This window comes from Epinephelus lanceolatus, chromosome 20, assembly GCF_041903045.1.
Source record: "Epinephelus lanceolatus isolate andai-2023 chromosome 20, ASM4190304v1, whole genome shotgun sequence".
Taxonomy (NCBI): Eukaryota; Metazoa; Chordata; class Actinopteri; order Perciformes; family Serranidae; genus Epinephelus; species Epinephelus lanceolatus.
The window spans coordinates 18,445,271-18,462,258 of record NC_135753.1 but is presented as its reverse complement, the minus strand read 5'-3'; the positions used below and the strand labels follow the sequence as shown (position 1 = coordinate 18,462,258).

At 40.2% G+C, this 16,988-nt stretch overlaps 1 protein-coding gene across 3 annotated transcripts in view; it reads left to right on the top strand.

Annotated features, from left to right (window-relative positions):
- The first annotated feature begins 7,815 nt into the window (after positions 1-7,815).
- Positions 7,816-16,988, top strand: part of dnajb6b (DnaJ heat shock protein family (Hsp40) member B6b) — a 34,174-nt gene continuing 25,001 nt past the window's right edge. For 2 of the 3 annotated variants that reach the window (XM_033639053.2, XM_033639054.2), the window contains exons 1-2: positions 7,816-7,951; positions 16,415-16,537. In XM_033639053.2, coding sequence (XP_033494944.1) covers positions 16,473-16,537 — 65 coding nt within the window. In that variant the 5' untranslated portion in view covers positions 7,816-7,951; positions 16,415-16,472. Of the gene's footprint in view, positions 7,952-13,707; positions 13,727-16,414; positions 16,538-16,988 lie in introns of those variants that run through there. The other variant, XM_078162579.1, reaches the window with a different exon arrangement.

Sequence of the window (16,988 nt, the reverse complement as noted above, 5' to 3'; positions counted from 1 at the left end):
TATTACCTCGTGATGGATTATAACTGACAAAGTTAATGCAGGATGTTATGAATCATCCTCGGCGCGCAATATACTTTAGCTTTCTCATAGGCCTTTTAAGAGCTAATTGAAGCTTTTAGGCTTGTTTATCTTGCCGCGGAAGCAAGGAAACATCAAAAATCACTCGAGGGTGATTGTGGATTGTAGCCTACTTTGCACAAGATTACTCCAGAAGTGCCATCGACTGTGCACGCCTGGAGAGCGAGCATTAAACCAGATGAGAGTGTGCCCTGCGTGGAGGCATTATCTGACAAGTTAATCATACCTGCTCCAGTCTTTAATGAACAAGCAACAAATCACGGGACAGGATGACATTCATAGCTACAGGTACTGCATCAAAGAGAAAATATCCTGCACCCTCTCAGGTTGGGTTTTGTTATAAAACAGTGCCATCTGGTGGTCAGCCAGTGGTACTGCATGAGGAACATTTTGGGAAAACAATTGTGCATTTATTGGACACTTAATGTAAAATCGGGCACCTTCTTCCACCAGTGCCAGCTTATAATAAAAGAAATGATCTAAACCGCAGCTCATTGTGCTGGTGACCCCTTGGAAACATTTCAAAGATGCATAATTAATACACTTTGGCCGCCTGGTTGCAACAGGAAAGACCAGAAATTCAGATTTGGCTTTATGAACATGGAAACAAGCCCAAAGAGGTTTCAAGCAAAATGCAGGTTTATTAATTTGGCTTAGCAGCACATTAGGATAGCACCGTGTGTGTGAGACAGTGCAGCGTTAGGAGGGTGCGCTCTGCCTGTCCAGACATGAACAGGGAGTGGGCCAACCTTATTTGAGGGTTACAAAAATTTGCATGTGAGCAGCAGCAGCTTGGCCTCCGTTATTGAGGCTGCTTTGCAGTTTACAGTCGAGACTGATCACTGTTTGTGTTTTAACCTTCTGCATTTGTCAGCGTCTGAGTACGTTTAGAGAAAAGCTATCGACTGTATGATAAAAAATGACCTGTGCATGATATCTATTGCTGCGATTCCTCCTGCTCAATGAGTCTAATTAGATACTGACTGGCCATAATGTCCAGTATAATTAATAGCCATCTGTCATTTTCATTGGGTCTTCCTCTGCTGGCAAGAGCTCCAGCCGGCTTTAACGGCAAGAACGACCTTCATTTTCCATTTAAAATCAATGCCAGTCTGTAATTTCAGCCTCAATTCGGTTCAAAACTGCAATAACCTGCACTGCTTCAATCTGTTTCTCTGGGTTATGATGAGTTCAGCCTTCTGGTTTTCTTTTTTTTTTGTAACCCAGATCCTCTGTATCCTGCCCAGTGTTTCTGAGCTGCAACTTGAAAATATGGAAGCCTATTCCTGCATTGAGTTTAATTGAAGTTGGGCTCTCATGTGTTGACTTTAATGGTATATTATGAAGGATTTTCCCTAAAAATAAAACAATGCATAGAGTCATTCAAATGTAATCCCTCTCAGTCATCACTTATGACCTACTTAAAGTGTGTGGCAGTGTATTCATCCACAGAGACTCTGCCCTCTACCTGGATTTACCAATTTCTTATTATTTTGCAAAGTTCGGGATGTTCTTGAGCACAGCGTGTTTATGTAAGGTTTGGACTTTGGAAAAAGGTAACCACAAAGTACCAGGGACTGGTTGCACAAACACCAAGTATGACAATTAAGGATAAGTTTCTCCCTAGCTGAGGGACTTACACAGTTGCACAGAATCACTCAAAGGGTTTCCTCAGTTAAGGAACAACATTGACTCATTTACTGTGTTGAAAGAGATTTTCCAGCAGTAAAAGTTTCCATGGAGACAGCTCGTTTGCTTGGATTCACACTTGTGATGCCTGTTATCATCTCACAAAGTTGGCTTATGGTTAAATAGTGGAAAAAATGTCAAGAAGAGAAGAAAACCATATTGGTCAGAGGAGGAAATGATTATATGTCAGGAGGAAAACAATCGTAGAAAGCACAAACTACAAAATAAATTTGATCCCTAAATACCACAAAACAGAAAACAATTACAGGAAGATATTGCAAGTCTAATCTAAAATGTAGAATCAGTATATTAGTTGGGTTCTCCTGGTCGCAGAACACTCTTCTTGGGGTGTGTTAGGATTTTTTTTTATTTATCACCATAAACTCTGCCATGCTGCAGTTAAGATAAAGTCAGAGGTACTCTTATTTTTAACCTTTCTTTGGTTGCTAAGGTCTTTTGTGAAACAGTCAAGGGATGTGGACATCGCCCTTCAAGATGGCAGCATGCACAGACGCAGTGGTCTGGAGCTCTCAAAGGTGGGACTGTATTTTGTTGTTTTGTTTTTTAATGTGTGAGTGCGTGTGTATGCATGCCTGAAAGAATACAGTTCTCCAAAATAAAACACAACAAATTTTGTAATTTTGTAATTATAAGACCAAGACAAGAAGAAAACCAGAAGTACTTAAGTGAAAATTTTAAGTAACCAATTTTATTTGGAGGAAACCTTAACTAGGACTTAAAGGAAAATCTTAACTTAAGATGTTTTGTGCATCTGGCCCCAGATCGTAAGCAGCAGTCATCCAAGAGGAAGATAAAAAAAATTGCTGACACAGTGCCGAAAAACAAAACAAACACACACACACACACACACAAAATGCAAATAAAGCTAGGTCACACACCAAGTGGTTGGCTTTCACTTTTTCTGGCGATATTGTTTACAAACAGTAGCCGAAAATTCCTATGTCGTGTACCTTTAAAGCTTGTTCCCTTGCATCATCTAATACAGGCCCTACACACTGGTGAGGGTGTTTACACTTACTGTACCTGGTTAGACCTCCTCTGTGTGGGCAGGTATATCGTGACGTCTCCCTAGCACACCTTACATAATGATAATAATTATAATAAAATGTATTTATATAGCACTTCCAAAAATCTGAGTGACCACAAAGTACAAACAATCAAGTAAACAGTGAAAGCCACTTCAACATGTGATTTAAAAGAAGACGTTAAGTTCCTCTGGCAGGTTATTTCACAATCATGGTTCCTCACAGGAGCAGCTCTGGTCCCTTTACTCTAAAACACAGATATGATAACAGCACACAGACTCCTGCCTAAAGATACCAGACTGCGTTCAGGGTGAGCGTGCAAGGACAGAGATATAATCTGGGGCCAGGTCGTAAATGCTTTTAAAGTTATGAGTAGGATCTTGAAACACCTGTGTGGGTGTGTAAGACATTTAAAAGTTGCACTTAAACCATGTGCCAAGGCAGCTTGTGTTGCATGTTAGTATTTTACAGTTTTAACTTAAGTCAAAATTTTGAGATAAGGAGCTTTTTCGCAGACATTTTGTCAGGCATGAACGGGCCCTCGCCTCCAATGCTGTATCCAGTTCTTTTTATACATCCATGCTTTTTACTGGGTAGCAGTGTTGCATTCAAGACCACCTAAACATCCTTAAATGTTAACCGATGATGTCTTGTCATAGTATGAAAGGTAACAGAGTAACATAAACATTAATGCTGGCTCTTCCTCATGTAGTGTCCCAGTAAGCCATGCCAGCGAAGCAGCATATACAACATAATGGCCCTGGAGCTGTACATCTAAATAGATATAAGCCATTGTTAGTATTAGTAATACCTGTACTTGTTCTAGTACAATGTGTCATAACTCCTCTGTGAATAAGGGTCTCTGAGGTCACAGTCACTTAAAGACACACTGTTGCTCCTATCCATGCACATTTCCCCTCTTTTATTGGCAGGGATGGTCCTCCACAGCAGCAATTTGTAGGCCAGGCTGATAATTAAAATAGTCATAGGTCACCTGTTTCCCACAGTACACGACAGATGGCGCAGAGAGCCGTCTGGCTAGTCCTGGTTCTTGCTCCCTGCATGCCAATCAGCCCAGTTCCTTTACTGGTGAAGAATATCAGAGGCTCATGACAGGCCTCGTGTGTCAGTTCATGCACAATGCACATGTGTACAGTGTAAGCAGTCCTCTGTTCGCTGGGTGTGCTGGGTGTCATCATGGATGTGTGAGCAAGTCAGTGAATCAGCGCTGCTGTCGACATTCAAAGACATGGTGCGTTCAAGTGCCCCTCGTAAAAACCTTCGTAGCAGCTATTCTGATGGTATTTGCTTTCAAACCAGCCTTTAAGTGAACAGGAGTGCAAACATTTGTGTTTAATAGCCTCAGTTTTAGTTTAGTTTTACTGTTGTCCAGACCTACCCCATGCTTTCGGTCCTCTGGTATACATTTATGTGAACAATGGGCTCTGATGGGTTATGCAACTTTTATTTTGCTCCCCAGTTCCAGAGCACAATAGCGGCAGAATAGAGGAACTGTCCTGTAAAAGTAGATCATCCATTGTTTATGCAATTGAATGTCTGAGAGGGGGGTTATCATTTAAAGGGGATTATTTAATTTCCAAAAACTCATAGTGTATGTACAACCAGAAAAAGTTTTAGTATTTGAATATGTGGAGTGGCGTTATGGAACAGAAAGTGGAGCTCAAGCAATGTCCAAGCATGCACCAATTTAAGATAAGGTATAAATACATGATATTCAGGATATACACATATATACACATAAATATATATATTGGTAGAATATATATTGGTGCTCATATTTCATATGTTAGACTGGTTTATACTCAGGGATCAGGGATAATTGGTAATTTATATCATATACTAAGAAAGGTTTTTGTAACAATGGTACCTTTAGAAAGGTTTAAGCTATGGGTTTATCTATATAGGGAGGTTGTTTTATTTCACTCCATGATTTATGGAGAGGGCGTCACAGTGGTGTGGTGGTTAGCACTGTCGCCTCACAGCAAGAGGGTTGCCGGTTCAATCCCGGGTGTGGGAGCCCTTCTGTGCGGAGTTTGCATGTTCTCCCCGTGTCAGGGTGGGTTCTCTCTGGGCACTCCTGCTTCCTCCCACAGTCCAAAGACTAGGTTAATTGATAACTCCAAATTGTGTGAATGTGGTTGTCTGTCTCTATGTGTCAGCCCTGCGATAGTCTGGTGACCTGTCCAGGGTGTACCCTGCCTCTCGCCCAATGTCAGCTGGGATAGGCTCCAGCCCCCCCACGCAACCCTCAAGAGGATGAAGCGGTTAGAAGATGGATGGATGGATTTCATTATTTGTAAATATTGCTTTTTTTCTGTCTGTTTGTATGTTCATGTGTTGTTTTTTTACATGTAATATGATAATATCAATATCAATAAATTCTAACTCAAAATAATGTTTACTTAACAAAATATTATTTGCAGCTATCTCTTCCCTGTGGCGACACCGTACAAGAATTCACAAAAGAATGTTTCATGGCCTCATCAGTCGTTAGATAGGAGAAGGTTTCAGCCTGGGCCATAAAACCAGAGTTCTTCTCAAATACTCTGATTGTGACATAAGAGTTCAACACAAAGAACTCTTTGTCTTTACTGGTGCCACAGCAGTAATAATATGACTCCAGCATAGTGCAATATTTTTGAACACCGTGACTGTATGTTTTTTGTTGGTGTTGTTGTTTTTTTCTCACTTTAGTACTCATTTGTAATCATAATTGTCTAACAGCATTTCCCTACATGAGCTACACAGTTTTGAACATTTGACGCATTTGAAAGAATGCATTTATTTGTACTGGTGATGCTTCAGTTGCAAGTGAGAGAATTTCATGTCAATCCAAGCAAGGGTGGGTTTACTGACTACGTGGCCTGTGGAGCAAGAATGAGGTGTGGGCCCTCCCTGAACCACCCAACCTATTTTACCCAGATTTCTAGAAAATAACCGGTATTCCTACACTGGAACACTGCCTTGCCCCAGATTTCTTAAGCTAGTTTGTGATAACTTGATTAATACATTTGTTTGGTGTGGCGTCAGTGGTGATGCGCGCGCTGTGCCAAACTGTTGTGTTGAAGAGGGAGCTCTGCCGGAAGGCAGAGCTCTTGATTTACATTTACCTTCCAGCCCTTACCTATGTTCATGAGCTTTGGGTAGTAACCTAAACAATGAGATCGTAGATACACACAGCCAAAATGAGTTTCCTCCACAGGGTAGCTGGGTTTAGCCTTAGAGGTAGGTTGAGAAGCTCAGAGTCGAGCTGTTGCTCCTTTGCGTCAAAAGGGGCCAGTTAAGGTGGTTTGGGTATCTGATCAGGATGCCCCCTGGGTACGTCCAACAAGTAGGAGGCCCTTGGGTAAACCAAGAACACGCAGGAGGGATTACATATCTCATCTGGCCTAGCAACACTGCGGGATCCTCCGGGAGGAGCTGGAAAGCATTGCTGGGGAGAGGGGCGTCTGGAGTACTTTGCTCAGCTTGCTGCCCCCACAACTCAGCCATGGATAAGTGGATGAAAATGGATGGATGGATGGATGTTTAAGAATACACACAATGTAAATGCAATATCACCCAAAAATAGTAAAAGTCACCAGAATAGTTTGACAAAGAAAAACATGACAAGTTCTCAAGGTTAGGTAAAATGTACAGGTGGACTGAGCCACAGCTGCACTGTGGATATTAACATTTTGGTCTTTTTTTTTTTTTAAGATAATTTTTTTGGGCATTTTAGCCTTTAATTGACAGGACAGGTAAGTGTGAAGGGGGAAAGAGACAGAGAGGGAATGACATGCAACAAAGGGCCACAGGCTGGAGTTGAACCTGGGCCGCTGCGGCAACAGTCTTGTACATGGGGCGCCTGCTCTATCCACTAAGCCACCGACGCCCCTACATCAAACTAAATATCACCAGACACCTGAAGGGATATCTGTAGTGAGGCACATTTGACAACTAATTCCAATATCTGGCGAGGATTTAAATGGAAAGTAATAAGATATTTCTGGACCCCACAAATACCAGCTCAGTGGGCTCCACCCAATTCAGACAAGTGCTGGAGAAAATGTGGCCTTCAAACTGGAAACAGCATTCATATTTTTTGGTCCTGCACCAAATTAAGCAGCTTCTGGAAGGATGTGTTAGATGCCCTGAGAGCAGTGTTCCATCAAAATATCCTCAAAGATCCAGGGGTGATCCTACTCGGAGCAATCCCACTCTATTACAAATCCTCTCACATTTAGATGGTTGAATCCTGAACCTCCAGTGTACAACATCTGGATTAAAAAAATATGGGGACTGTATGAGATGGAACAAATCACATATGCATTGAGGTTTATTCATATGCAATTCATAAAGAGGTGGAGCCCTGTAATGAGTTTGTTAATGCAGTAAGGGAACTCTAAAATCCATATCCCCGTTCTTTTCTCGTCCCACTTTTATATTTTGAAGTTAACTCTATTTATTTACATTTATTATCTTCTCTTGCTTTTCCCTAATCTTTTTTCTATCTCCGTTTGTGAATGTGAATTTCTCAGGTGTGGGATCAATAAAGTTTTATCTTATCTTATCTTATTGTTTCCTCTCTTTTTACTCGTGGCTGTGCATGTAGTCAAACAGGTATGTTTGTATGCACACTTACACACATTTTTTTTAAAATTAATTTATCACTATTATTGGTATCTAATTGTATTTCTTTTTCCTTGCAAATTGAAATCTCAGGAACATCATAGTGCACTTGAACACTTCACTGTACTTGTCTTAAACCAGGATAGCTGTTTGTATATTTGATCAAAGCACTATGTCCTATGTGAGCTATGTAAAAACTATATTGATTGTACAGAATGCTGAAGTTGAAATAAAAAAAAATGAGTTTAAGAAAAAAGATAAATTAAGCCCAATTACCCCTCCAATCTCGTTTGAAGGGCAACCGCTGCCCATCCTTGTGCGTGGGAATTCCGATATCCGACGGTCCCTGAAAGCATCTGCAGCATAGTGGGCTAGTCGTTATCAGTAGCCACACCACCACCAGCACCCAGCCACCAGCGGCTGCAGTCACACACTCCTCACTCCGCTGAAGACGGGCAAATTGCGACGAAAGAGAGGGCCTTTGAGCGGACATTTCCTTTTAACAGGTGAGCGCTTATTTTACAGCTGTTAGCAGTGTGTGTCGACGCGGTTTTACCTCGCTGAACGACCGTTGGAGGTGTTTTCAGGAGGCGGTAAACACAACGGAAACGTTACATGTGGGGATGCTGTGGTGTCGCAACCTGATGTCCCCCGCTGCCGTCGGTGTCATGAATTATATATATATTATCATTATTATTTTATCACAGATGTAGTTTTCAGTTTGGGGACAGATTAAAGTACCTGCTGACATTAAGTTAAGCTAGCCTGAAACATTGCTAAATGTGTGGAGCTCCTTGTTTATGCCCGGCTTTAGCTAACGTTACCCCAACCGAAATAATGACAAGTTAGCAGCTAGCTACAATATTAGCTTTATTAACACAAATGCTGTGGAGCTTATGATAATTGTAAACGTTTTGTAAAGCATGTAATGGAAAATATAAGATATAAAGATAGTTATATGTTTGTGTCACCAGTCCAGACTGTGCTAGTTGGTGAAGGTCTGTCAGTGCCAGTCCAATATTAAAGTTAGGACTATTTTTAGAGATGCTTTCACTTGTTATGTAACGTTTTTGCTATTTAATTAATATTTTCATGCTTTTTGTTAATACAGCTCATAAATGATAATTCGGCTTCAAGTCTGCTGTGTGTAATATCTGATTTTCCTGTTGATAGCAGCTTCTAGAAAGTTCTGGGAAAATTATCTACAGTAGAAGAAGACATCTTTTTTTCAGTTGGCATATTCCCCAATTTAGGCAAGGATACTATATTTAAGTATATATTAATAAATTAACTTTATAGTTTCCTTTAATTTAGGTTAGAGTTTGTTTTCACTGATGGTTGTCATTGGTTACAGACACTTAGGAGAGAGGAAGTACTTCACGGACTTAAGTAATCACATGCAATACTATATTTAAGCGTAATAAAGTACAGAAATATAACAGTGTCGACTGCAGCTAACAGTATTTCCATTGTTGCTTCATCTACTGGCTGATGAGCCACAAACAAAATCTCAGTTTCAAGGTATGAAATGTAAATAAAAATGAGAAGACTTTACAAATATGAGGCTGTACTGCTGAAACAACAGATCAGTTAACAGTTGATTAATCTCACGTCTTTTACCAGGTAAAATAAATGCTATTTCCAGCTGTTCAAATTTGAGCATCATTGTGCATTTAATATTTTTAGTTTTTAATTGTTTGACATATCATTGAGAAAACATCGTTATTGGGATTTGAGAGCTTGAAATTGACATTTTTCACCCTTTTTCTGGCATTTGACAATCTTATGAGGCTTTGACAAGCAAAGTTTGGTATTTTTACTTTATGGTTATAGATATTAAAATCTGTTAATTAGGATTGTATTACTATTATCTATTTGATGACCAGACTAGACCCAAATTCAGTGCAATAAAAACAGGAGAACAACTGCATAACAAGTAAAACAAATGTGCTGATGAGATGAAACGAAACCTGTAGGATGCACTTAGACAGCATTTCTTGTTTGACTTGAGATATGTGACGTGTGTAAATACTACCATACAAAGGTTGAAAAAGAGGTTCTTGGTGTGACTCCAGAGGCTGACCAGTTTAGCCAGTTTTGTAAAATAAATCAGTCAGGTTTGACCTGTGGTTGCCCCTTCATTATGAGTTGTGGGGAAATCAGAATACAGTGCTAAAAAGTGAATAAATACCAGTTAAGTTGGTGTTTGGTTGACCATTATCAATACAGATGTAACAATTATTTGTGGCACAGTCAGCTCGCCAGTAATGTTTAATAAAGTTTTTGAACCTGTGTTGAATGAAATATTAACCAGTGCATGGTTGCTGCCCTCTGAAGCAGTATTTGCTTCTCATTATTTTGCCAGTTGTCAAGAAAAAACACCCTGATCTTATTTCCTCCCCTGGATTTCCCAAACATCCAAATGTGTAAATGGACTCCCTGTACAAGAGGACAGTGCTCACTGCTGTTTACAGTAAATGAGGTCTTCACAGGATGATGGCTTCTTAGAACATGTTACACTAATGGAAAGTAAAGATAAAAGTCCCCTAGAAAACTCAGATGAGCTGCTGATCATGTGCCAGCTGTTTAGTTTTTGAATCACAAACTCTTGATATGACTCATTTCAGCTAGATAAGGTAGATGTTTGTTAGTGTGTTGTGCTTAGCTGTCATCTGTGTCTCTCTTCTGTCAGCTGTGATTTGTGTTAGGAGTTAGTTTTCGGCTACTCAGAGCCCGTTTTGTCCAGTGCTCTTGTCTTGTTAATGTCAGATTTGTAGTGGTGTTTGAGAGCTCTTGGACACTGACAGACCTACTCCAGCTGCCATTGTTGATTGCAGTCACAGTGAGGGTGACTCTGTGTTAAATTCGAAACAGCATGAGACTGGGTTTGCAGGTAAAAAAATCAAGCCTGTAGGGAAAATTTGGACTTTGAGCATAGGGACTGTAATTTGTAAACTAAAACAGAAACCGAAATACTGGAGTCTAATCAGATACTTTCATCAAGAGATAAAACCTAGAGCTGCTTTACAGGTAATTAACTGGGGAATTGCTGTGCTGATGTAAATCTTAGAAGCTTTTACAACACCGATTCACCTTTTACGAGACCATACTCTGATTATCTGCTGATACTGCCCTGATGTTGCATATAGAAAGTATGCAGTTGCAAGACTTCAGGGTTGATGATAACTTGTGATGGTCTCTTGTTGGGGAAATTCCAGTCACGTTGTAGGCCGTCAGTGCTTATCTGTGTATGACAGTATTGAGTTTGTGGTGAGACGTATTAAATATTTATTTTTATTATATTTATTTATTTTCTTCTAAGTGATACAGCCACTCAGTGTACACTTAAGCTAATATAAACCCATATTAAAATCAATAAAGCAGTTTAGAGCATATGGACTAGTGTTTTGCATGATGTGTGGAGTGTTAGTGTGGATGTCTTATGACATGAAGGTTTGGACAGCCTCTAAATACTGAAGCTGAAATACAGTATCTGTCAACAACAGGCTGATGTTATTCAGCCAGCACTGACTTTTCACAAATATATAGGATTTATATGATGTATATGTTGACAGAAATGCAAAAAGAAGTTGCAGCACAAAGAGTTATTACTGCAATTTATGACTTGTGGTGTTTCATTCATATTTATAGTTATTTAAAGTTTGCCAACCAACCAACTCTGTAGATTTATGTTTACTGTTTCTATAATCCTAACTAAAATCTATCTGTAAAATATACTGCCTCAGTGAAACTCATCTACAGTATATGATGTGTTTATACATTATGCTAGACACTTTGGTCTAATGATTTTTGAATGCGGGTGAAAACTTGTTCTAACCTGTTCTTCAAGGCCTGGTGTCAAGACAAGTATTGATGCACTGTAATGGGTTTGATTATCAATTATTTATACACTCTGACCAGGAATTTACAGCTTAATTGCTGTATGTAAGTTGTGTCTTTTCAAAGCACAGTCTAAATAAATGAGTAGATACTAGATAAAATATCTGAACACATTTGCTTTCCCAGCTTCGCTTGTGTTTATTCTGATTCACCATTTCAAGAATTTGACTTTTCGTCTCATTATCTACTGTTACACAATATTGCCCCTTCAAGGGAAGAACCTTATTTGACACACAAGTACTGCACAGCTGAAAAAAAAACTTGAACAGTTGTTGTTGTAATCTCTCACTGCTCATTTTATCAGGAAGCGTTTGTTCCACAATCGCATGTAGATTCCTATGGAGTCAGTGCTTCATGCAAAAGATGAGAATGCTAAGATCAGACTGCTGTTAACCTTTGTTGACATGCAGTGCCCCTGATCCCATGAACACTTGTGTAATGGTGATTCGTAAGGTCTTCTTCTGGCAACCTTCTTTTTAAATCATTGAATAATCCTTTCATCAGCTATCCATCGATTTTTGCAGTTGCTTTTCCCTTTTATCTGCCCCTCGTTGCTCCCGGGAATCCCCCATTTCAAAGCCAGCTGGGTGATAAATCCCTCCCAAAAGTCCTGCCCTGAGTTACCCTTTCAGTCAGTTGTCCTCAGTACACTTGTCAAGAGTAGGTGGTGGAGATGGTCACAAGTTACCCAAACCACAACAGCTGGCTCCTGTATACATGGGAGAATCAGCTCGTCACTGAGGTCTTCACCTGATCACTCTCTGAAGAATAAGGCCATCTGCCCTGTTTGATTTTGGCTGCTCATACTGCATCTAACTGGCTGTCATCGCCATGATTTGTCTTAGCTTCACTTTGAAGTCCAAAAGATACTTTGAACTAGCATGAAAATATGATTAAAAGTTTTAAAATGGCACTAAAATATACTGGGATCTCTTTATCTTACATTTTGTTAGGAAACAAATATTTTTATTGCATCCCAGATGACACATCTTTTTCCAGTGAACATCCTTTTTAGTTAAAAACAATGAATCTTAACTGTTTGAAATGGCATATATCTCATATATATGAAATATGCCAGTGCTTGATTAAGATATGAAGTTGTTTTTTTGAGGTTGGTGCATATGCAGCCTGTTTTTGCAAGTCTCTTTTTTTGCTGGTTGCCCAGCCGTCTCTTTGGGTGCTGCTGGATACGATTTTCATGATTATCTTGATAATGGAAATCCACCACATTCAACTTGCTGTATTTTTATTGCGATTGATGATAAAATCATATATGATCCCATCACTTCTTAGGCTTGTATTTCATTCAGCTTTTAAACTACGACCAAACAGAAAAAGGTCCTTGAAGACAACTTTGACGGTGATTGAAAATTACTGTAATTGTTTTTGTCTTGAAATAAACTAAACTGTGAAATTCCCAGATGTTCAAATATTTATGGGAACAGCTGTTCCCACAGTCAGTTTACTGAAAAAATACCAAAATAATTTTGTTAGACTGGTCAGAGATTCCTGCACAGCACAAAAGCTTTGTCAAAATTATGGCAAAAAAGGCAAAATGCTGCTTTTCCATCTGTTTTTCTTTGACTTTGCTCTAATTAACAAGAACAAGAACAAGCCCTGTGTCTTTGTTAACTTTATTATTCATTTGACTCCCACTAAATTTCAGGACAGATCATGGGATTGACTGACCCACATCTGTTGCTCACGCTGAGGCATAGTTCATGCTGAGCGGAGCAGGAATCCATCAGATCTGGGTTAGCTGTGTAAAGCCACCACGAGGCATAAATCTGCACATACATGCATGGATACACACACATACACACACTGCGCAGACCCATGAGTAACCACATCTCTAGCAGGCACTAGTGTCCATTAACTCCTCGCTGCTGCAGGGGAACTGGTGGCAGGTGAGTGGGTCAGTAATGGCTGGGGGGGGGGGGGGGGGGGGGATAAAAGAAGATCCATTTAATATGATGAGTCAGTATGTTGGGTTGGTTTTTAGAGAAAACCCAGAGGAAAATAAGGACTTTGTGGGTCACATCCTACTATATTTAGATTGTGGTTTATATTAGGATGTGGAGACAGAAAGGAGGACGTTCTAACGGTTAGGATTAGATAGATCTTAAATCAGCAAATGGGGAATTCAACAGAAAAAGATAATGAAGTGTCAGGGGGAGATTTTGACTTACTGCCTGACTCAGGCATCTGAAAGAGAGGAGTTTATTGCCTGTGCCATGTCTAAACCAGGAGTCACTTACTGGCACTGCCATGTGCCAAACACCCCCAACCCCCCGCACGCTCACAACACACACAAACACAATCTAACTGCAAAGGCCACAGGTTATAAATAGCAAACAAACAGGACACAGTGGACTCCCTGTGTAAGTAGCCCTCACTGGTTTGTTTATCATTTTTAATGTGATAGCCAAGATATCTCTTGATGATTAATGGTCGACTGTGGGTTTTCTTGGCTTTTTCCTTATTGTTTTAGTCGTTCTGCTGCTGTATGATCTATGATTTTGCCTCTCTGTGAAAGACAAATGGGTGTTGAGCTGTGGGATTATTTGTTAGGATCAAGGTGTGGAAGGGAATTCAGAAGGTCCATTTAAGTGTGGCAACTTTGGGTATGATTTACCAGGTTTGGGTCATAATATGTGTCTGATTTTTTTTTTTTTTTGTCTAAGGTCTGTTTTTCCCCTATGCTCTGTTATAGAAGTGCAGCTTTTATGGTTTGGTTCCAACAAGTTGTTTATGTGCAGGCGCATTAATTGTACTAACTGTCTTGTTAAGTATGATGAAGTATATTTTTTTTTAAAGTGGGGCTCTGTGTCCTGTGAAGTTCACATCTGAATGAAACCCAACAGAACAGCATGTCTTTCCCTCCTTTTTTTCTTTAAGTGAAATAAGATTCTGCGAGCCAAGACATACAGGGATGTACTGTTCAGTATGTAGCTTTAATATGAGAGAAGAAACAGACCTTCCACTTAGTTGCTCTTTATATAGACCTCAGAGCAGAGCCTGAAAACCAGAGCCTGGTCTGCTTGTATAGGTGTTGAAAGAAAGCTTGTGACACACTGTGTTTCAGTCAGGGAAGATCCTGTCTTCTTGTGAACAATCAGTTATAAAATCCTCCTCCCCTGTGTGATTTGCACATCACATTAGTGGATTATGCTGACTGTCCCTGAAAAAGAAGGTAGAACCTAGAGGAAAAATATTACAAAGATCATTATTACAGATATGGATAGCCAAAGGCAACCCTCATTGGACACATGAGGCAATAGCAGCTAAAGGCTATATTTGGTTTAGAAAAGATGTTGTCCACTGTGACAGTAACACTGTGAATGACCATCGGTTGCCACAGTTGGTCAAGCCCATAAAAGGGACCTTCGATATTAAGAGGCCAAGTCGTTCCCTTCCTGGTGGACCACCATGGGAGCTATGTACGATAATCAACAGCAAGAATTGTACCATGAATTTCACACATATTATTTGTCGGTTTAAAAGATTTCAAGAAAGCCACAGTTTGCTGTAAAGCTCTTGAGGTATAACACTGTGAAAATACGTAATAAAATGGACTACAAACTCAAAATTTGTGTAAGTAACGTCTCAACTTTCTCTCTCGCTTATGCTACGATGCCTGTTTGTTTCATGCCGGGATATACGCATGCAAGCACGGTCTTGCTCGTCCTTTTACCTCCCAGCTGATTAAAAAAAGTTGGTGGATATAATGCACATTGGGTAAGATAACGATATATTTGTGCCAAGGCCTATGTCTGTGTTGGTGACATATGTTGTGTGAGACGAGAGAAGTACTTCACTGAGCAGTTTCACATAAAACTAAATGGTAAAATGAGAAACCCATGACTTTCTTGACTTTAAAAATTATCTTTTAAATTGACAAGCATCGTATGTGTAAGTCATGACAGAATTTAAATGGGATAAAAAGATTATTCATCTCTCAAGGTTGACTCCCGTACATATTTTTTCTGGAATAAGGTCCCATGAGTGACACAAAGGGGAGGGACTTTGCCTTTCTATACATGTAATGGCTACAAAAATGATACAGTCAGGTTACTGTAAACCTCTCCAAAATCCAATACAGGGCAGGACAGAGCTGCTAACGCTAACCTAAACTCTTGATGTTATCAACATGCTCCCTGACCCTGGAAGTGATGCTAGGTTACGTCTGTATGCAGTGAGCTACTTAGCCAGACATGCTAACGATTGTAGTTTACTCTATGAGGGACAGTTTAGTGATTGTTAGTTGGAGGATCAGTTGGATAGCCACTGACATTTTGGCGACTAAATCAGCCATGTGATTCTTATATTTTTCGCTGTTGCCTGTCTCCATCGGAATGTATTCTGTGGAAATGTTTTACACCATGAAGCTTAGAGTCAAATCTCTGTAGCTTTTAGTAGTTTGATACTTCTTTGTATCTACCTCTAGATCAAGACTCAGTATCTTGGCAGCAGTTGTTATGATATTCCCTAGCCAACTAGGTACACAGTGCAGAAGAGATTTTGAGCGCATGACTTTGATTGCAATGATGTGTCGGTGCAGGTTGCCCTCTCTGTGTTGGAGTATTGCAAAAAGATGGAAATCTGGGGCTAAAAGTAGACGACTTGGATATCTTCTGATACTTTTTCATCAGACCTGTTCTGTCTTGTTTTTGAGAGGCTTCATAACTTCAACATTAGGTCATGTTTGGGGAAAAAAAAAGCTTCATGGTCTTTATCTCCAAATTTCAAAAGCAATACATGATTCACATTTTCACTAGTACAGCCTGAGGGTGAGAGATGATCACCCGCTTATTATGTAATTTTGCTGGGCTTGTATTAGCTTAGCTGTCCTCCTCCCAGCATCTCTATTTCAGTGCAGTAGATTACATTGTTGGGAATTGCCACCCTGTTTAATGCCATTGCCCCCTCCCTCCCCTTTACAAATTTACCCCTCATGTCTGAAAGGGACGTAACTCACCCGCCGCACGTGGCTATGCTCAGTTGTAGTTTGTTGGGCTTTATCTCTCCAAGCTAATATGTCTTAACAGAACTTAACTCTCTTTCCACAGAGCCCACATAGAGGACCCTCGCACAGGACGGTGACTGCGGACTCACACAGACAGAGCCATGCTTGAATACTACCAGACATTAGGAGTCCCGAAAAATGCAACGCAAGATGACATCAAAAAAGCGTAAGTGCCCCTGAGTGTTTTCTGCTCTTACCCCCCTCCCCCAGTGTTGTTGTTAAATGTCGCCCACTCAGAGGGGTGTAATAGGTTAATTATATCCCCCTCTAGCTGTATAAACTGATACAAGGAGGGAGAGGGAGCAGAGAGACTGCAATGCAGAAAGTTTCCACTCGTCTTCCTGTAACCTTGCCGCTGTCAAATACCTTCCCTCTACACTCACCCACCTCTCGCAGTCGCCCACTGAACAGGCCAGTTCCAGTTAATTACAGTACCTCACAGGTTTTTCAATAACGCCTTTTGTTTTGACAAGTTTTGAGGTTCCTATGAATTGAATTTTAATATTAACGACAGGCATGTGCTCCAGGGGAAATTAATAGTTATTTTGGGTAATGCAGCAAATCTCTGAGTGGAGTTAAATCATGCGAGAGAGGATGAAACCGTTGAGCATTACTGA